This window comes from Physeter macrocephalus, chromosome 15 (genome assembly GCF_002837175.3).
Source record: "Physeter macrocephalus isolate SW-GA chromosome 15, ASM283717v5, whole genome shotgun sequence".
Taxonomy (NCBI): domain Eukaryota; kingdom Metazoa; phylum Chordata; class Mammalia; order Artiodactyla; family Physeteridae; genus Physeter; species Physeter macrocephalus.
The window spans coordinates 50,986,758-51,008,514 of record NC_041228.1 but is presented as its reverse complement, the minus strand read 5'-3'; the positions used below and the strand labels follow the sequence as shown (position 1 = coordinate 51,008,514).

General features: G+C 35.7%; 1 protein-coding gene across 2 annotated transcripts in view; it reads left to right on the top strand.

Annotated features, from left to right (window-relative positions):
- CPNE3 (copine 3) overlaps positions 1–21,757 on the top strand; it is a 48,102-nt gene that overhangs the window by 9,184 nt on the left and 17,161 nt on the right. Inside the window, exons 3-8 of one of the 2 annotated variants that reach the window (XM_007120935.4) lie at positions 9,661–9,800; positions 10,073–10,252; positions 11,662–11,736; positions 12,973–13,044; positions 17,002–17,085; positions 18,852–18,941. In XM_007120935.4, the coding sequence (XP_007120997.1) occupies positions 9,669–9,800; positions 10,073–10,252; positions 11,662–11,736; positions 12,973–13,044; positions 17,002–17,085; positions 18,852–18,941 (633 nt within the window). In that variant the 5' untranslated portion in view covers positions 9,661–9,668. The remainder of the gene's footprint in view (positions 1–9,660; positions 9,801–10,072; positions 10,253–11,661; positions 11,737–12,972; positions 13,045–17,001; positions 17,086–18,851; positions 18,942–21,757) is intronic. The other variant, XM_028500414.2, reaches the window with a different exon arrangement.

Here is a 21,757-nt window from a genome sequence, read left to right as displayed (position 1 = left end):
AATTACATCTTAAGAGCATAGGGTTTCTTTAGAGATTCTGCGTTCCCGGTCCACGGGAAGAACACCCCTTGAGCAATCCATGCAGGAAGCTCACCCAAACCTCCAACTTTCCAACAGGTCATTTCACCAGCAGGGCCTTTATCGCATGGCTTCATAATGCACCGCTTGTTAGACACAATCTAACTTATCCACACCCCAACTTTAAGCTTTTGTCTTCCCTAGAAACATTTAATGGAAAAACCAATGTACAATCTGCTTAGGGGTCAGAATTTTTTAAAAAGAAGGGAAAATTAAAAAAAGTATTTTTCAGTGGTGTTGTCAAAACAAGTTGATAAAATACTAAAATGACACTCCACCTTCAATACTTCTTGCTCCCCTTCTGTGCTTTGTTTTTCTCTTTAGCCCTTACCATACCTATCATACTATATATCTCCCTACAGTGTAACCACATGAGGGCAGGGATATTTGTCTGTTTTGTTCATTGTTGACTCCTAATCCCTTAGAACAGTGTCTGACACACAGGCATTCTGTAAGTATTTGTTGAATGAGTGTTGAGTGAATGAATAGTACTATTAAACTCTTCATGATTGGGAAATATAAAGCGATTTGCCAGAAAGTTAAAAACAGCTGGAATGTGTACGCTAAGCAATCGTAAAATAAATATTCTTGAAATCAGGAAATGTATAAACATCCCAACAGTTCTTTCTCAACATACAAACTTTTAAACCTTGAGGACAAACCAAGCTTTTAAACTCTGTAATTGTTGCAGTTTTAAGTGGAAAGAATTTTCATGTCATTGTTCACCATGAACTAGAGAGGAGCATGTAGTGTTAAAATGTGAAATGCCTGTCTTGCCAAATTAGATAGTACATGTACCCAACTGAGAAGAGGAGGAAGGGAGCCAAGTTTTAGAAAGCATTCTTTCAGAGTTGGGCATAGTTGGATAATAAGGGTAGGTGAGACGTTCTGATTTCTGGTCCAACATCTGGGAGATTGCAGAAGGTGGGAAGTTCTTAAAATGCCCTAAGGGGAATGAGAACCCCAAGGGAATTCAATCTCAGCAGGTTGCTGTGCCTTAATGTAATGTCTAACTGCCTGCTGCACAGCTGGCCAGCAGCTTTACTGAGTCTTTATTGTAACTTAACACAATTTTCAATTGAGCATCCTGGAATTTTCTCCTAGGGGATGCAGCTCTGATTTTTATCAAGGCAGTTTTTGGTAAAAGATGATTCACTTAAGTAGGTAAGGTATGTACTGTGTAGCTAACTTTGCCAAGATGCATGTTTCATAAGGTGAGGCAATACTGAGATGTTGTCACTGCTTCTGACTTTTATTAACACATCACTTACTGCACCTATGATGAGCTGTTCATTTGATACACTTGAAAATATAATCAGTTACATTTCTAAAATGTATATACAGCAGCCAAAGGATTAGTAACGCAGTATAACCTGAAACACATGTTAAGTAAATTCTGTAGCCTGCTCTGAATCATAGAACTGGTGAGGTTTCATAGAGAAATCAAGGAAGGGGCCTTAGTTGATTGCTCGCTTTGTAGCAATGAGGACAGGGTAGAACTGCACTTACTCCTTGTGTTCAAGGAAAGAAAAGAGTGATCAAGTGTCAACACTTTCATATTAACTCCTGCTGTCTCCAGTTCTGCATGTTCAGGTATCAGCAATAGATCTATTTAGATTTTGTTCAGTATAATTGAAGAATCTGGAAATTCATTAAAAAAACACATGGTGGCCAAAAGCTGATTCCCTTTGCTGCCATGATATGAACTGAGAGTTTAATAATGTGAAATTCCGTGGATGGTAGTAAAATTTACTTCCTTACTATGCTGCGTGTACCTAATAGACTGGACCCTCTGTTTTGTTTGTTGATATGCATTATTTTTTCCAGTCATCTTGGGTTGGGGGATTGAATAACAATTTCAAGCAAAGGGACCTCCTTCAGTGGGAGAGTAACTGAATAAATATTTTTTTCAGATACAACTTTTTCAATAGTGGGAGATAGAGGCTGAGTTTGGAAAACTTTATCCTTTTCCTTTTATTTCTCTTCTTGGTTATTATAAACTTTCTATTCCCCCCTTTAAAAAATTTTTTTTCCTACTCCTTTACTACCAGTTCCTAAACAAGTGTCATGTTCACTGTAATTAAATTAGGGTCATAGAACACTAACTGGAAGCAGCCTTACAGGTTAAAGTGATTGACTCACTCTTAGATTTAACGATTGAAAAACCCCGAGGCCTAGAGAAGCTGCAGCACTTACCCACCTATGGTGTGACTGACACAGAACTGCAGTCCAGTTTTTCTGACTCCTGAGCCAGTGACCTCTTGTGGTCCCTTTTGCACATTGAAAAGAAAGCATGCCCTTTTCTCTTTTTTTTGTGCTTCTGTACTTGACCTAATTCCCTATCCCCATCTCTAGTATCCCATGGTAGGGATTAAGTAACAATGTGGGCATCACTGTCTTCTGAATACTGGTCAAACGTAGTGTAATTTTCTTTATTGTAAGTTTTTCAGTATCAGAGTCTTGGGTATTAAGTGTGGTGTATTCCTGAGAATTAGTTTTGCTCCCTTAAGATGGTCCAGCAGTGCTGCGCTCAGAGAACGCTGAGATCCAGTGACCCCCATGTAGATCTGTGTGTGTGGAGACTCTCTAGCACAGAGCAAATACTTTCTTAGCCTTAAGTAATTTACAATCTAATGGGCTCTCTTGAAGAGGAACTGCTATGATGTAAATATAAACCATTCAGCTCTTATTCTGGTTACATTTGTTTAAGAAATATAGTGATAGTTATGGTATAAATATTAATCTTGTAATTTTTAAGATCCTATTCATTAAGTTGTATCAGGCTGAATATTACATTTGATATACTAACAAAAAGTCATAAGGAAATTAGAGAATATTGCTGTTATATTAAGTAATGGTTAATTAGAGGCTTTAGTGCCCTCAGGGCATTCCGGCATGAGGGGAAAAAAACCTGGGTTCTTGCCCTGGCCTTGCCGCTTATTAGCTTGTTTATGTTGGGTAACTAATTTAACCTTTTTGGAGAGATTCATTTTTTTAATAGACACTATGCATTGTTTTGAAAACTAACAATATGCTGAAAATTATGAACATATTTTGGGGCAATCCAGATATTTGCATGCTTAGTATTATAGTTATAGCTATGATGTATTGACCTCTTACCATATAGTAGTACTCCTTAGCCTGGCCAATTCTCTAGGGTTTTTTGGTAAAGCACAGAATATAATATATTATTTGGAAGCACTTTGAAAATTGCAAAAAGCAAACCCCCAAATTATCCAGATGTATGGAATTAACTATCTTTCCTTTCCCTCTTTCCTCCTTTTCTCTGTTCCCACACTCTCTACCCTTAAGTTTAAGGGGAAAAGAAATCCAGTAGCAAGTGACAATATGAATGCAAATTCATTTGTAATGGAATATAGTTTTAATCCTTGGTTTCTGAGGATTAAAAACCTCTGAGGCCTTTTGTTGCTCTCTGTCTGCACCACACAGTTTTATACTTCTTTGTATACGGAGATAGCTAGGTATTTATTTCGCCTTTTTTTTTTTTTGCTTCCCTCCACCCTCTGTATTTATGACGCATAGAAGATATTCAGTGTTGAGTGATTGGATCACCTGATACACTTACAATGAGCACTAAGGTCTTCTATTGTATCATGCCCCTCACCCCCATCCTTAGCATAGTAATGGGTATACAGCAACCTCTTAATATATACACCTGTTGGTTTGACTTGGGACCTACAAGTAGTGTAGCAGCTCTTGGATTTACTGACATATTACCCTTTTCCCACTTTTTTTAGGAGGGGGATACCTATTACTGTTGTGAGCCACACAATTTGAGAAACACTGTAGGCATGTACTGCTGATGTTGTTGGGCCGCATTCCAGCTGCCCCAGGGTGACCCCAGCTCGCTTTCAGTGGAGGTCATGCAGGACACACTATGGATAGCAATTAGTCATGGTATTAGAACCAGAAGAAACCTTTGAGCACATTTTAATATTGCCAAATTTCTCATTTTGTAGCTAAAAACTGATGTTTACTAAAGGCATTGGTGGATGGGCACCGACTTTTCCCTCCCAATTGTTTTAGGGCAAATAATGAGTCATTGTCACTGGTCACTGGTCCCCATGCAGCAACTATGAAGTAGCTCAGATAAATAAACTCTACTGAGAGAATTTAGGAAAATTACACTTATGTATAGTCAAGGCTGACTACTTTGGCAAATTCATTTTGTGTAAATCCCAGAGGTTCTTTTATTATTATTTCAAGAAGATTTTTATAAACAAGGATGAAAAAAGTGCTTTGTGTCTTACTATTTAATAATAGGCCATCAATGCTGAGACAGTCAATTAATAAAATAATAATTGCTACAATTCGTAGTGTGTCATATATGCTGAGCATGCTACAAACCTGTCATTATCAGAGGTAGCTGCTTGGGTAGGCTGGGGCAGATGTAGACAGAGCCATAAATTCTAGGTGTAGCTGATTGGACTAGGGTACACCCTGGGCAGCCAGTAATGATTTTTTTAAAAAATCAGAAGTGATAAAATCATAATGTGAATTGAAAGAAAATGACAGTGGGAAAACCAGTTGGAAGACTATTACAGTAGGCAGGTGAGAGCTACAGAAGACATGACATAGTTGTGACTGTGGGTATAGGGAAGGTTCTGCACCTCCACATTGGAGAGATTTGGGGTTACAGTAGGCAGAATCTCCTTTACTGAAGAGATCTAAGGAGTGAGTCTAAGGGAAGATGGGAAAAGAGGAAGCAGACAGGACTTGAGGATTTTCAGCTAGGGCATGAGAATAACCATATGCCTTAAATTTCACACATCAGGTCCTACTTCAGATATTAGGTCTTAATTTTTAATTCCTTTGAATTATCTGTGTTATGTTGATTCAGGAAAGTTAGGGTGACTGGGAGAATGGTTCATATGCTTTCTAGGGGTTAATTGCATTTAGAAACCAAACAATTCTCCAGTAAGTCATCTATACAGTAGAGAAGCTGTTGTCTAATCCTAGAGGCTATTTCTGTCTTTTGTCTCCATCATCCTGCTCTTTGAGGCGTGAAATACATAGAATTGCTCTTTAGTTGCACATGCATTCCTCTGCCTGGCCACTCATCCCAGCAAAATCTCCTATTTTCCATACTAAAGGGTATAAAACATTTGTTTTGTTTTCTTCCATCATAAAAAAAATACCTATTGCTCTTTTAAAAACTGGATATTTTAATATAATAAAAATTATCCTGTGTTGGATAATTACTTAGAAAAGAAATGAAAAGAAAATCTTCATAAATGTTGCTGTTAAGAACATTTCAGACCCAAGTGTTTATGTAATTTCTTTCATTTGCCATCCAGCCATAATGGGTTTCTAGATAAAAACAATGCTGCCTTAAGAGTCATTTTCGGGGCGGGGATTGCTGCTAACAGAGGAAATTTGTGTCCCGGCTACAATGCAGTAATGTAACTGTCAGCAATTTATTAAATAATCAGGTGTGCCTGGCACATTATTTTTGTAGCTCTTGTATGAGCATGTTTAAGGAAAAAAAATAATGCTCTTCTGATGTGTTGTGTCTCTTTGCTATGAGACTGACATTACACATAGGTATTATCTTCATTCTCTGTTCCCCATTCTTGGAAATTTGAGGGCTTTCTGGCTGCTAGTAGAGAATTCTTTACAAGTTGTTTTGTGGGAGGCTTAGAGGTCCTTGCTCATTCTAAGTCCCTCTGCAAGGTACTGCATTGTCCATGCAGCTTATGAGACTCTAAACTACCTTATGCGACTCTAAACTACCTTATGCAAAAGAAAAAAAGTACACAATTAACATTTATTCCATAGATTCTGTGTTAAATATGAAAAGCAAGATTCCTGGCACATGTCAGATTTGCGAGTTTGCTTGCAGTGTCTTTATTTTTACTGATGAGGAAATCTAGGTTATGAAAGTAACCTATACGAGGTCACATGAGGTCACAGAGCTAGCACCAGATGCAGGATTCTACCCAGGTATGTATTGCTCCAAATTTGATATTGTTCTGTACTGTAGTAATCTGTTACCATTAATGCAGCAGTAATTCAAACAAGGGACTTGGTGCGGGTTGGAATAATTGGGAAACATGGAATGGAATAATAAAAAATATGAAACATGGGATAGATAGGAGAGGATCAGACCCTGGAGGCAGGTAGTCTTAAAATAAAAATAATAATAATAATAATGATAAAACAACTTTTACCATGTTCTAGGCACTGTTTAAATGTATTAATTTTGTCCTTACAATAAACCTATGAACAGTTATTATTTTCATTTTGTAGATGAGGAAACGGAGAGGTTAAGGCTCTTGCCTAAGGTCACACGTTAAGCCAGTGGTGGGATCCAGATGAGAACTCAGCAGTCTGATTCCAGAGCCTATGAAATGAGGCAGTGAAGGGGAAGGGGCCAATCAAGGGAGGATGCTTCAGGGCTGAAAACAGTAGATGTAAAATAGGGTAAAAGTAATTGTGCATAGGGACAGGGGTGAAGGATACAGGTTTGGGAGTACCTTATGCTAAGTGGATGGCTGAAGCCTTGAGAGGGGTCAGGTCAAAGAAGTAAAGGTAGCCAAAGGTCAGGAGGTGACAGAGCCTAAAGGGATGCTCACAGTTTCTTGGATGGGAGGGGAAGAGGTACTAGTCAAAGGCAGAGAAGAGGAGAATTAGGCCCCAGTGTCAATATGCCAGAGACTTCATGGATGGGCATAGCTTCAAAGTCCCTGGACCATTGTCTCTGTGCTTTTGAGTTTTGAGCTATCTCCCCTTTCCTACTAGTTTCTTCTTGCCTCTTATTATGTTTTTAGCACTTTTTCTTTTTTCATAAATCAAAGTGAGAAGGAATGGTGATTGTATTCACACTATTATTGCAAATGCCTTTAGTATTGTATATATTTCAGAAAATAAATAACTAATCTTCTGAATTAAATTGGTGTGAAGACATGCTAATTTTGGTAAATTCTGTATTTTGCGTATTACTGGATGAAGAGACTTTCTTCATATGTTGGAGTGTTCTAAATTCCAAGATAAAATTAGAAGAGGTTTGACACAAGTGACATTTTATTTTATTTTCATTTTTTTTGAATTTTATTTATTTTTTTATATAGCAGGTTCTTATTAGTTATCCATTTTATACGCATCAGTGTATACATGTCAATCCCAATCTCCCAATTCATCACACACACACCGCCCCCGGCCGCTTTCCCCCATTGGTGTCCATATGTTTGTTCTCTACATCTGTGTCTCCATTTCTGCTCTGCAAACCAGTTCATCTGTACCATTTTTCTAGGTTCCACATATATGTGTTAATATACGATATTTGTTTTTCTCTTTCTGACTTACTTCACTCTGTATGACAGTCTCTAGATTCATCCAAGTCTCTACAAATGACCCAATTTCGTGCCTTTTTATGGCTGAGTAATATTCCATTGTATATATGTACCACATCTTCTTTATACATTTGTCTGTCGAATTTATTTTATTTACTTTTATTTTATTTTAAAATAAACCATTTCATCCTGTTATCCCCGGTTTGAGAACTTGCAGTAGTGCCTTATTACGCACCTACTGAGTCCTCCAACCTGGCTCTCAGGACACTCTAAACTTGCCCCGCTTTCTGTCTTGCTTGGCTTTCCCTGACACAGATGCTCGCTTCTCTTGTCTTGTTCTTTCCTGTCCCTGTGCTGTTTCCCTCTTCACCTGTTTAAATGAGATTTCAAAGCCCAGGCAGTGTCAGTCTCACCTGCACTCTTAATACTGTTAATTCTCCTCTGTCTGCTTTATTGATTTCTCCTTGACCTTAGTATCTTTCGTACAGGTTGTCAGTACTGTGTATTTTGCCACTTAATAATTTTGATGCATGTAAAGTGGCCAAAAAAAAAAAAATCTGACTTCATAGTAAAAGGCCATAGTAGTTTGTCTTACTACAACATCCCTACGTAGGGAATTTAGGAAGCAAATTGGGAATTTGTGAAGTTTGTTGCTTATTAGGGAATAATTCTCTTCTCAGGTGAAGGGACATACATATATCATGGCTTTTAAAAGGAATTTTTAGCTACTAAGACTACAAAACCTACCTTATTATTCTGTTTTAATTTAGGAATCTTAAATGCTAGTATTGCATTTTTTTGACACACATTGAGGATTGCTGCTGTTTTTAGAGTCTAACAGAGTATTTAGTTTCTATAAGATATGAGTTGTTTTTTGACACTGCCAAAGAGCTCTTCTAATAGTGATCCTTATTATTTCAGAACTGATCACACATTTTGTATAGCACAGAAATACTGTTTGAATCTAACAAGATGATGAGTAGATTTGTTCCTGTAGTCCCAGAATGTCAGCTAAATCTCAGAGTGGAAGACAAGGGCACTAGCTACTCCACATTCTAAGGATGTTACCAGCAGCTCTAGGGGAGGAGATACCTTTCTGCCTCCAGAACCTGCAACCTCCACTTTGCTTTAGACAGCTGGCTAAGTGGACTTCCAGCTGGGGCATGTAATGCCTGCTTCCTCTTCTTGGTGACATCTGCAGGCCCTTTCTTTCCCTGGGTTCAGGAAGGAAAGTAGCTCACCCTCAACACTGCATCATCTCTCAGGGCCAGCCCCCAGCTAATCTACCCTCTCCCCAGTCCTCTTCATATAATGATTGGAGGTTGGGGCAAGGAGGGCTGGGTGAAAGTTAGGCTAACTCTGATGTTTCTTAGCAAGTCTTGATGAAAGATGAGCCATGCCTATTTGCTGGATGCTCTCTGTAGAATGGTGGGTTTGTCAACCTTGCCTGCACATGGAAATCATCCAAGGAGCCGATGCCCAGGTTGCGCCCTAAACCAATTAGATTACATCTCTTTGTGTGGGACACCAACATCAGTGGCTTTGAAAGCTCCCCAGGTGATTCCAAAAGCAGCAAAGCTTGGCAACCACTGCTGTAAAATGTGCGGGGATGGGGTGAGGAGAGGAGGGGTGTTTGGGGTCTTTTATTCCCCAGGCTTGGGTCTTAGCCAAAATTTCCTTGAAAATGGCAAATATCTTCCTCAGTATCTTGTCAGATAAACAAAGATAAATTAAGGTTGAGGTTTAATCTGTTTTGTTTTGTAGCAGAAGGCTATGTTTAAAAGAAGGATCAAGATTATACTTGGACTTTTTCTGAATGGTAAAATTGGTAGTGATGAAAAGATTAATATGTCTTTTTTGCCATCTTCAAAGCTTCATTTTATTGTCACACAGTAAATGAGTTTTATCCCAGCAAGAGAATCTGACTGAAGTAATATCACTGGCATGGGCTAATAAGACATCTGAATTGCCTGGAAGCACATATAACAAAGTCTTATTCTAGCAAGTTCACTCTGTTATCCTATTCTGACAATTTGTCTTAAGAATTCAGATATTTCATTAGGAATGCATGTGCCTCTTTTTTTTTTTTTTTTTGGCCATGCCGCGCAGCTTGCAGGATCTTAGTTCCCTGACCAGGGACCGACCCCAGGCCCTGGCAGTGAAAGTGCCGAGTCCTAACCACTGGACTGTCAGGGAATTCTCAAGGAATGCATGTGCTTCTTAAAGGCACCATTTCACTGGCTTTCTCTTTTCTTTGTTTTTCTCACAGCTCAAGAGATGGCTGCCCAGTGTGTCACAAAGGTGGAGCTGAATATTTCCTGTGACAATCTTTTGGATAAAGATGTAGGGTCAAAGTCAGACCCTTTATGTGTGTTATTTTTGAATACGAGTGGTCAACAGTGGTATGAGGTAATGTTAAATACTTATAGGTGAAAAGCAATCTGTATTGCTCTTTTGATAATATGAAGAGTTTATTAAAAACGTTAAAAATAATAAAACCATCTCATCTGTTAATGCAGTGTTTTGGGCAAGTTTGTCCTTGATTGTGAAATTTTTCATACACATATAGACACTTCCTTTAGCTACCATGCCTGTATTTAGTTACATGTAGTATGTAAAGATATTAAACAAATGCACCTTTGATCTGAAGAAACTTTTTTATTTTGTGGGAGTGAATATAGGTTGAGCGCACAGAAAGGATTAAGAATTGCTTGAATCCCAGATTTTCCAAGACATTTATTATTGATTACTACTTTGAAGTGGTTCAGAAATTGAAATTTGGGATTTATGACATTGACAACGAAACTATTGAGCTGAGTGATGATGACTTCTTAGGAGAATGTGAATGTACCCTTGGACAAGTGAGTATATATAGTATAAATGTTTTGTCTAAATTTGAATCAAAGAATTGGGTGTTTCTGATAAGTGCTCATTAGTTTAATTGCTAAAGTTGAAAAACACTGTAATCACTTTAAAGACCGAGTTCATATATTAGTATATTTGGCTTGAACATTATAGAATTTATCTTATTTTTCGTGAGGGTAGGGACCATGTGTGTATGGCTGTTTCATTCAACATTTCAATAAATAATACCATTGCTCTAACTGCTTGTCTGCTGTTTACAGATTTCAGTACAGTATTGTTCTTATGTTTAAGTCATAAATGCTGTCAAAGTAACAGCAGCTTCTCCGATGTTCTAACTAGCATGACTGGTGCCCCTTGACGCCCCCCGCAGCGCCCCCCCAGCCCCAGCACCATCCCTTTACCTGGCTTGCTCCTCCTAACCTTAGGTATGGACCTTACTCCCCCTAGCAAGCCTTCTCTGACGCCCTAGAGTAGTTTGGATCACCTCCATGTGCCATGTGCTCGCTTGGTCCTCTCTACCGCTTCTACCTTAACACTCACCATATTTTATTGTAGTTGCTTAATTGTCTGTCTTTCTAGGATATGACAGGTTGGGTCAGAGCAGGGCTGCGTCTGTGGGCTCACCGTTGTGCTTCTAGCTCAGTTTGACGTGTAAGGAGAGATCATGACCATTTATGATAGAATGGTGAAGGCTTCAGGAGGGAGGAGTCATTTTTTATCAGTGGGTGACATCTATTTCTAAGATTTGTCTTTTATGAGTTTATTTTTTAGTGTTGAATTTTTTGGAGATCATGGTATTTCCTGTGTATCAAGGACAACATGGAGCTGATCAGTTTTCTCAAACTTTGATAAATAGTATAAAAGAGAAAATTAAAGAAGTATTTATTGTTTGGAAAAAAATCACAGTGTATCTAATATTATAATAAATTTGAGAAATATATCTATTTGAGAGTACCTAGGTCTACTATATTATTTTAATCAAAATGATATCTTGTGGGGATTGTATACTGAAGTTACGTGTCAGCTGAAAAATTGAATCCCATTTATTGAGTATTAAAAGACCCACCTTTTACCTACAGGGGTTTCATTTCAGCTCAGTGATTTGTATATATGATGAGAATCTGGCCCTCTTTTTTCATTACAAGGAAGGATTTAACTTTGAAGTAGTTGATAAAGAAACTAGTGGGTGGGGAGATTTTATCTATCAGGATTGGCTCCTTGAAAATCTTTTGCAGTGGGTGTAGATGCTTTTTATAATCTCTAAGTCTTTAAAGAATGGATTTAATGTTTCCATTTCTAATGACTTTAAGTGAACTTTATACTCAACCCTTTTTGAAACCATTCAGTCTAAACATTCACAAGTTGAAGTGAAATAGCTTTTTCTATCACTTTCCAATTTTAACAGATTGTTTCCAGTAAGAAACTAACTCGACCACTGGTGCTTAAAAATGGCAGACCTGCAGGGAAAGGAAGCATTACGGTAATGATAAGACATTTGTCTTTTTCCTCCGAAGATTTAGCATAATAAGACATGCTAAAACTGTATATATCAGACAAATATTCCACAGCCATGCTTTATCATTTGAACCCGAATGTTGCCTTGCCTTAAAGTGATCACAACTGGAAACTGTGTTGTGCCAAAAAGAAAGAAAAATGCAGTGTGGGAATCCCTTCTTTGAGTTTTTTAAGTTGCCTATAGAGTCAGGCACATCTTGGTAACTCTTTCCTTTTCCCGATGGAAGGGTAAATTTCCAAGTGAGAAAGAAATTACTTAATAATCTGAATGGATCAATTTGGCTCTCAACAAAGCAAACATGGCAGAGACTTTCCGTAATGGTTTTGATTCCAGAATGATCTCGTATTATGACATGGCCATTGAACCTCTTAACTCTTAACCATGTTTCTTTTGTGCTTGCACTTTGCTGTCCAAATTTTCCATTGCTGATTACTGGACCTGGGCAAATGAATATATGCATTATCTTGTTTCAGATTTCAAATTATATAATGCCATGCTTTTACATATTTTATCTTCTAGAGTTTCTGTCCAGGTAATCACTGCCTGAAGAGACAGTTGTTTTACTTTAGCTCTGCCTGAGAAGGCTGGTTGTCTGAGAAAACCGTGTTTGAAGATTATTACGATTATCAAACACATTTCTCTGAGCAGCTGTTTTGCCCTAGTTTAGATTCCTGAGGCATAAGAATGTTCAGTCTTTTGAGGGTGTTGACTTCTGTGTGTGGGACAGAGATCATTATCAGTAGTTAGCTTTATTGCTTTTGGGGTCATGATAGCCTGGAATTTATTTTTAAGTAGAATAAGTCTTTCAGTTACCTTGGATGAAAATATTGATCCGATATTTGAATTTATACTGTGTGATTTACTCATGCTTCTCAATGTTTGGAGAGCTCTCACTGGTGTTGTGCAATCTTCCAGGGCTTTGATTTTTCACTGGAAGAGGGAAGACCCAGTTTGGGCAACAACATTAAAAAGGAAGTTGCATAATGCAGACTAGGCATATTTTGGGAAAATGTTTATTTCACATGCATAAAAGAAATAGTGATAAATCTTTCTTAATGGTACCATTTTGTTATTAAACCTTTTAGAATTCACATATTAGTATAGACTTTATATACCATTAGATAACAGAATAATTCAGTACTTCCTGAGTATATCAAAATCCCCAAAACATTTTCTTTCACTTACCTTGTCTACTCATAGATTTCAGCTGAAGAAATAAAGGATAACAGAGTTGTCTTGTTTGAAATGGAAGCAAGAAAACTTGATAATAAGGTAGGTAGGTGATGCAGATTTCAATAAGGGTATCAATGTTTTGCCTCACATTGATTTCTTTTTGAGAAAATAATAATGGAATTAATATTATGAACTCTGTCATCTAAGCATCACTTTGAATGTTAGTTACTTCCAAATTCTGCTTTCTGTTTGTGTGTGTGTTTAAGCAGAAGCCATTTCTCTTTACCTCTTTCCTCTAGATGTAATCAAAGTGTTTGTATAGCTTAAAAGAAGAATTAATACAATCATTAATGTTACTGTAAGAGGCATTTGAGAGTGTATTTGGATTACTTAAGGAAAAAAGTGAAAATTCCATACTTTATTAGATTTTCCTCTTTGCGTTCAAAAGTCAATTTTTTTTGAAGAATGAGTACCAGTACATAAGAGAACAACAGTTTAGTTTATAGCATGGATTGGAATAATTCTTTGAGTGATTTTTGTATGTAATCCTGTAATCCAATCAGTAGTCTTCATCATTTTCATATACCTTGCAATTCAGTGTGCAAATATCTTAGACTAGTAGCCAGTATCTTTTTTTTTGGACAAGTTTAAACATATACAAAAATAGAAAAGTATTTTTAAAAAATCCCATGTTCCCACCACCTATCTTTAACAGTTTTAACTCATGACCAATTTTGTCTCATCCCTACCCCTATCTACTTTCTCTTCTCCCAGACGTCACATCATTTCATCCATATATGTTTTGGTGTATCTCTAAGGACTTTTAAAATAATACAATTGGTTAATGTGTCTCTTAAATTTTTTTAATCTATAAATTTTCCCCTTCCTTTTACTTCTTCCCTTCCTCCCTCTCTTCCTCTCTTATTCCCTCTCTCTCTCCCCCTCCCTCCTATCCATCCATCCATCCCTGGAATTTATTCAATAAACTGACTCCTTTGTCCTATAGAAGTTTCCACACACTGTATAAGCTAATTAAATCCCTGTGGTGTCATGTAACATGTTCATCTCTCCACCTTTATTTCGTGATTTCTGTAAGCTGGAATTGAATCTAGAGGTATGATCTGGTGGCATCTTGAATTGGTATGAGTTTCATAGGTGGTGGCATTAATTCCATCAAGAGGCACACATTGTCAAGTTCTGTCTTTTGGGGTATTAGTGACCATTGATGACAACTACCTAGATATATTATTTTATTAAGGGTCTTAAAATAGTGATATTCTCATGCTATCATTGCTTCTTCATTTACTTGTGAGAATACTTCTACAGAGAGAAATATTCTTCTTCACATTAGGTATTTATTTATTCTGAGATACAGTTTGTCCAGAAAAGGCAAGTTGAAATGTTTGATTTTTTTAATCATATTTACCATTTTTCAAAATAATAAATTCCTCTATATGTTACCAATGAGGACTTTTTAAAAAATTTTTAGTATTGCTGTGAACTATATTGATTAATTCTTATTGATGCCTAAAGTATCCCAACTTTAGCCTATGTGAGGGAACCTATTTAAGTTTGTTCATGAGACCATTTGGCATGACCCCAGAGGTCTCTGGATAGCTTCCTGCTCTGTGGCATGACAAATGTTCCAGGCTTATTTTATCTAATTTTTGCTCCAGATTGACAGATCAAAGGGAGCCTTTCTACAATGAGTCCACAATGTGGTACTAGAAGTGCTTAACATTTATTGATTGTTGTCACTCATCGTTTCTAGGATTTTTCAGTGGACAGATATAGGAAAGTCTTTTCTTTTTTAAGGGAAACTAAATCATAAATTTGTACAACGATTTCCAATTTAGATGTAGAATTACAAGGCTGTATTTCTTTAATTCTGTAATTAACAACTCTCTTCACTTATGTCAAAAATGTTGATTCCCAAAGATACTAACATAATTGCTTATCTGTTTTGTCCTATATAATTTCTAATAGTTTAAGAATATAAACATGTTATAATTAAAATATTTTTACTGAAAACAGTTTGAGCTTTCTTTGAATTTCTTTTTGTCTTTAGGCTTATATATTCCACTTGAGTTCTACAGTTCAACTCTTGTGTTTCAAATAATTCTTCTCTGAATGGTTATGCTGTAACATTAACACATAATTGAATTTTGCTTTTGATATTTAGGGATTGCTTTACAATTTATTTTTTTGATTTAATTTTGTTTTACAATCATGTATAAGATGGTTCCAAAGCCAAATCTAGGCATCAGTAGGCATTAGTCATCAATAAGAATTAATCAAAACAAGGTATGTTCAAGAAATTTAGCTTTTTTCCCTGTCCACTCTGTATTTTTCTCTCTTTCCTGGCTGTATGTAATACTTTTTTAAAATTTCTATTTTATGGTTTAATCCTTCATTTTCCAGCAAAACTAAGGTTTTTTTTTGTGTGTCTATACATGTGCATATGTATATGTATGTCTCTGTGTATATGTCTGTGTGTATATATAAACATACAAATAGACATACATGTGTATATCTATATAGATAGATATGCGTGTGCATGTGTGTATGTATGTATTTGTATTTATATTCCCCAGCCTCAGCCCGTGAGTAACTGTAGCATAATATATTATGCATACGTTCCTCTACCTTGCCTTTTTGACTTAACTTATCCCAGAGTCAGGGACTTTTAATTCTTATTTTAGTTCTACTTCTGTTATATTAATGAACTTTCAAACAAGGTCTGTTTTCTGACCTTCAATATGGTAATAATGATATTCTGCCTTTCTCAAAAGATTATTTCTAAGATAAGTGAGACAGGGCATGTTAATGTGTTTTTGGAAAGTTAACTTCTCTATGTATAATGCTGTTCTTAGTTTTATAAAATGGGGCATAGAGAGGCTTATTACATTACTTAAGGTTCTTCTTAGAGATACGATTAAATTTTAAAAGTTCTGCTTAGTCTTTGTGTTTATATTTTTGACTGTGCCGAATGTGTTACTTTCTTACCATTAGACTGTGCTGAGGAAGGAAGTAATATCATCTTCTTAATTTAATACCGAGGCAAATTCAGGACTGAAAAAAATCTTCAGTTTAGCGACATATCTGCGTATATTACTGTGAGATTAACAGATGTCCTTTCGATTTCACAAATAATTAATATACGCTAAGGAGTATAGAAATTTCAAAATGAAGATAAATAAAAATGAGAAAAATAAAATCATCCACAATCTTACTATCTCAGTTTTACCTCTGGGAACAATTTGTACATTCTTCCAGAATTTTATCTCCCTGTGTAAGAGTGTGTGTGTGTGTGTGTGTGTGTGTGTGTGTGTGTGTGTGTGTGTGTGTGTGTGTAAGATGGCGATAAGGGTATTTTTGAACACTCATTGTACTTGAGCATTATACAGGAGTGCTGTGCTGTGGTGAATTACAGAGGAAATAGGGGATGTACTTTGTGCCCTTGAAGTACTTCTGTTGTGCATTCCACATATCTACTTGTGTGTGCTCCCTTGTGTGTGTAAAGAAATGTGTGGGATTGCTAAAGGAGTATTGGACATAGAAGGGTAAGATATGAACTCAAGGCTCAGATCCATCAATTAATTAGTTGTGTGATCTTGGCAAAGTCATTTAACTCCTCTGAATCCATTTTCTCATTCTGTCTCTCATGGAGTTAGTATGACAAATGTATGGGATCATTTATATAAAACGACTCAGTGCTATGTGAATGAATGAACACTGTTAGTAATGAAAACAAGCTAAAAACATATTGTATTGATAACAGGTCCTATTGATCACTGTATTTTAAAGCCATCATGTAAGTGTGTGATACACAGGATTATGAGCATTTATCACAAGTGCCTTAAAAGTTCTCCTAGTAGACTTGAGCAGGCTCATATGTTTGTGAGGAAGGTGTTGGGATTTGTATTTACTGCTGTATTGTACTGTATATATCTTTACTATAGAGTTAAACTTCAGGTACTGCTAACATGTAACATGTATAAAGTGTGGTTTCACATGGTTTAGGAGGAGAATAATTGCTTTTTTATTTTAATGTAGGATCTATTTGGAAAGTCAGATCCATACCTGGAATTCCACAAGCAGATGTCTGATGGAAACTGGCTAATGGTTCATCGAACAGAGGTGAATATCTGAATTTGAAAAGTAGGGTTGAGGTTTCCTTTGGAATTGTAGTAATCTGAATTTTAAAAAATTATGTATTTATAAAAATCTTAATCTGAGTTCAGACATATATAATTGCCAGAGACACAAAGTCAGCATGCTCATTTTTTTTCTTTTAATGAGGAGGTGCTACTATGCTTAATTTTTAAAACCCTATAAAGAACACTAAAATGTATACCAGTGTATCCCTCACCTAGATTGTTCAAATGGTCATAACTGCATACATGTGTGTTCTCTCTCTCTCTCACACACATATCCATGCCCTTTTGCAAAACTATCCTAATGTAGGCTGCAGACATCATGGCTTTTCATCTTTAAATGCTACAGTAGGTATTTCTCAAGAACAAGGGCATTTCTCTGCACCTCCATAACTGAGAGCATTAACATTGATTTAGTAACATCATCTAATATATCATTCATCTTCAGATCTCTCCAATTTTCCCACGTTTTATATATGTTTTGTTTTGTTTTGTTTAATACAGGATCCAATCAAGGTTCACGTTTTGCATTTGGCTATTATGTTCCCAATATTGTCCTCTTCTCCCTACCTCCATTATACCTTCAGGCTATGAATCTCTTGAGTAATCAAGACCAGTATGTCCAACATACTGGATTCTTTTGTTTCCTCACAATTAGGTCCAGATCAAGCATTTCCATCAAGAACACAGTATGTGTATCTTCCATCATCAGGATGTGTCAGGATGCCCAGTACTGATGATTCCAGTCTGGGCTACTAGGTTAAGCTGGTGACCACCAGACTGTGCCATGATAAAGTCTCACTTTTTTCCCTTTGTAATTAATAAGTGATTGCAGTGTGATTCTTTGAGACTGCATGAATAACCTCCATTTCGCCCAGTGGTCTTAGCATCCATTGATGATCCATACCTGAATCACTTATATTGGGGGTTGCAGATACTCTTTTATCTCTCTCACTTTTATTTTTAGTATCATTATAGACCCATGGATTGTTATAGTATATTCGCTGTGTTTATAATTCATTACTGTCATGAATTTTGCTGCTCATATTAATCCAAATTTGACCAGGAAGAGCTCCTTCAAATGGTTCTTGGGTTCTTTTAACATGACTCCATTAGTCTTTAAGCAGTCTCTTATTTTATGTGAAATTATGTTCTTAATTCAACATGTACTTAACCTATCCCAAGTCTGGAATGAGCTATTTCTCTTATGGAACCCTATTCCTTTAAGAGGGTAGTAGTATTTGGACAGTAGGGTATATGAGTGCTCATTCTACTGGAATGTCATTGCTTTTAGACCTTTTCAATGGGCACAACTGAGAAATATGTTTATTTGTGTATGTATGTTTATTATATATACATATTTTTAAAATTTTAAATTATGAATTTAGACTATTTTTCCAATTCACAACCAACATAGCCAGGTTCTTTCTCAACCTTTCTTATTCCATATTTGAATCTTATGTCCTGCTGTGAAAACTCTGGTTTCCAACAAAACCAATAATCTTCTGTAATTTTTAAGTGCACCTTATAAAGGGTGGATATATTTCCCAGTTTTTTTCTTTCTCACAATGTATCACAGTTAGACAATCTATCACATTTTTCATATAACAGGTGTATAATATTATCCTAGCTAGGTTTTCATTGACAAAGTTGGGTGGGTGAAGAGGTGAAGGATGAATGGAAAGGCAAGAACAAAGCATTAATGAATGGAATATTTTTCTAACTTGTCTTTAAATCTTTTTTTTATAGGTTATTAAAAACAACTTGAATCCTGTTTGGAGGCCTTTCAAAATCTCTCTTAACTCCCTGTGCTATGGAGATATGGATAAAACTATTAAGGTAATTTGAAATTATACATATATTATATATATACACACACACTCACTGCTTTTATAAATTAATTCATTAGATAGTATTTAAAGAAAGAAATAAGTTTGAATTTTATTTACGTTATGAATAATAAAATAGAAATGTTTCTGATAAGTAGTCAGTTTGAAGGAGCAGACATTTTGAGTGATCTGTTGACCTAATGCTTAATCAAACATTGTGATTTTTATTTTTTTAAATAAAATATTTAATTTAAGTCTTCCTTTTAATAAGATTCCTCTGCTCTGTGAATAGGAACCTTTAACTACACTCTTTGTCTTTGGTGTGTCCTTTGCAGATAAAAACAGATGTTACTTTAACTGAGAACCCAAAGCTTCCTCCTGCCCTTAGCACAGAGCAGAATAGTGGTGACATTTTCTGTCACTGATTTTTTCAGAGTAAGGTAAAATTTATTAAAACATTTGGATGGCTTTAGTTTTAGAGTTTTTAGAGGAAAGCAGAGCGGGAACAGGGAGCAGAAGCAGATAGCTAAGACTTTTTTTAAATGTTTTCACTTATAGCCGTTTATCAAAATAGATACATTATTTTTAAGACACTTTTATACTAGAGTCACTTCTTTACATAAGATTCCAGATAGAACCCCTTTCTTATGTTCAGAAGTCAGCAAACTGAGGTGAGTTTTTTGTTTATTTGTTTCGTTGTTTTTTTTTTTTTTTTTTTTGATAATTAGTATGGTGAAAGCAGGAAAGGTGATGGCCTGGAAAAAGCAAAGGACTTAGAGTCAAACCATAGTCCAAGACTTGACTTAGGCCCTTAACCAGCTAAGGGATCTTGGGCAGGTTATCTAACTTCTTTACTTATATTGTAGAGAAAATAATGTCTACATAACAAAGTAACGTAAGGATTAAATTAATGAAAGTGAAAAGTTTTATAAAGTCTTAAACACAGTAGAGGTGCTGTTATTATTGAAAACTACTTCATTTCTTAGATCCATAAATTTTGTCCTCAGTTTGCAGAGAACTTTAAAAATCAATGAGTGTGATTTGTGTGATATTTCAAATAGCAGTGAATGTCTAGGTACAAAGTAAATAATAGAAAAGTAGCTTTACAAATTACTTTTTACTGTTATATTAAATCTAGAACTTTTGCTTTTCACATTAAAAATAGTAAGTTGAAGCTTCATTAGATCTGAGAAGCAAGAAAGGTTGGGGAAAAAAGATGCCTAAACCGTAACTATTTGACTGATTGTAATGATATGTTAACAATGAAACAATGTTTTTTTAAACTTTTTTTTTTATGCACAGTGGCATGCTTACAGGGCTATTTTGTTATAGTAAGTAAATTGATTTTCTGAGCTTTCTCTGATGAATGTCTTCCAATTCTTAAAAGTTTCTCCATTTGTTTTGACTATATACAACTTGGTTTGCCACACCATCACTGTCTTTATTTCTTTAGTTCTATGTTTCTTTGCAATATCAGAAAGTCATACATCAGTGATTCTCCTGGTGTTTGGAAATTAGTTAGAGGTGTAGTAAAGAGTTGTAGAGCAGAGAGTAGTCAGAATCATCAGTTTCTTTGCTGTAGTATGAACGTGCCAGTGTTATCACTCTAGCATGTATTATTATTTTCATAAAATCGTGCAAATAAGAAAAATAATCATGCATGCCTAAATGGGGAATGCCTTAGTGAATGTAGTATTGTGTGATGTGTGCATTCTTTTACATGTATACATATGCACATATGTATATATGCATATATTTCAGTTTCACAAACACTGCTGATGGTGTTGTTTAAAACAGCCAATATTACTAGTTTTTAAATTCTTGAGAAGGGAAATTAAATGACACAAATCATTACATCATTTACCTCAAGCTGTATCTGAACATATGCCAGCATTATAAATGTCACATTTTCCTTTAGCATCAAACATTTGCCTTTAATGAGGCAACAGTGAACTTTTCTTTTATATTTATTATAGTGAGTTATTGGGAATTACATTTAAAAAATGTTTTTACACTCCCTGAAGTTTCGGACAGTCTAAACATGAATAGTTTTAGCTCCTCCATAAGCTATGTTTAAATAAAATCTTGGCCTTATCAGAGCTTGGTCTTGTTGTCTTAGGTATAAATTGGAGTTTCCTGAGTGCAAGTCTAAAATGTAACATTCTGTTTTCCATAATAAAAAAAACTCTTAAAAATGAAATTATTAAAATATTAAGATTATTTTGACTTTATCTTAATTTTAGTTCCTCTAGAAAAAATTACTAAGGTCATTAATTTTCTTTTCTGTCAGATAAAGGGCTTTTGGTTTAAAAATTTGAGTATCGGATATGTAGGGCAAGAGTTAGCAGGTCAGAATTGGTCAGTGACTGAAGTGCTGGGAACAAATAAAAACCCTTACTGTTGCTCAAAATTGCAATTCTAGACCTTGTTTGTTTTATTTATTGATTGTTTGATTTTTAGTCTTCCTGAATAATAATGAAAATATAAGGGGTGAAAGACTTCCTGTTATGGTAAGCACTCAATTCACCTCTTAGAGAACTGAGAAGAAAATAAATCACTTTGCTAGGTGAATATATATAAATCCTGAGCATTTTAGCTTGGTGATTAATATAACTTTGTAAAGGATTATAGCAGGATGGAAGATTGGCATAGGGTAGATGCAAATTGCTTCTCAGTTCCAGGCTTTTATTTTAAATCATAGGCTCTAGAAGGATTCAAAAGTTTCCTTGGCACAGATTTACTTTTTTGGTTACCACACAAGATATGTCCTCTTCTAAGACTATTTAATTCTTCTACCTGACAAGCCTCAGTAGATATTGTGTGCAA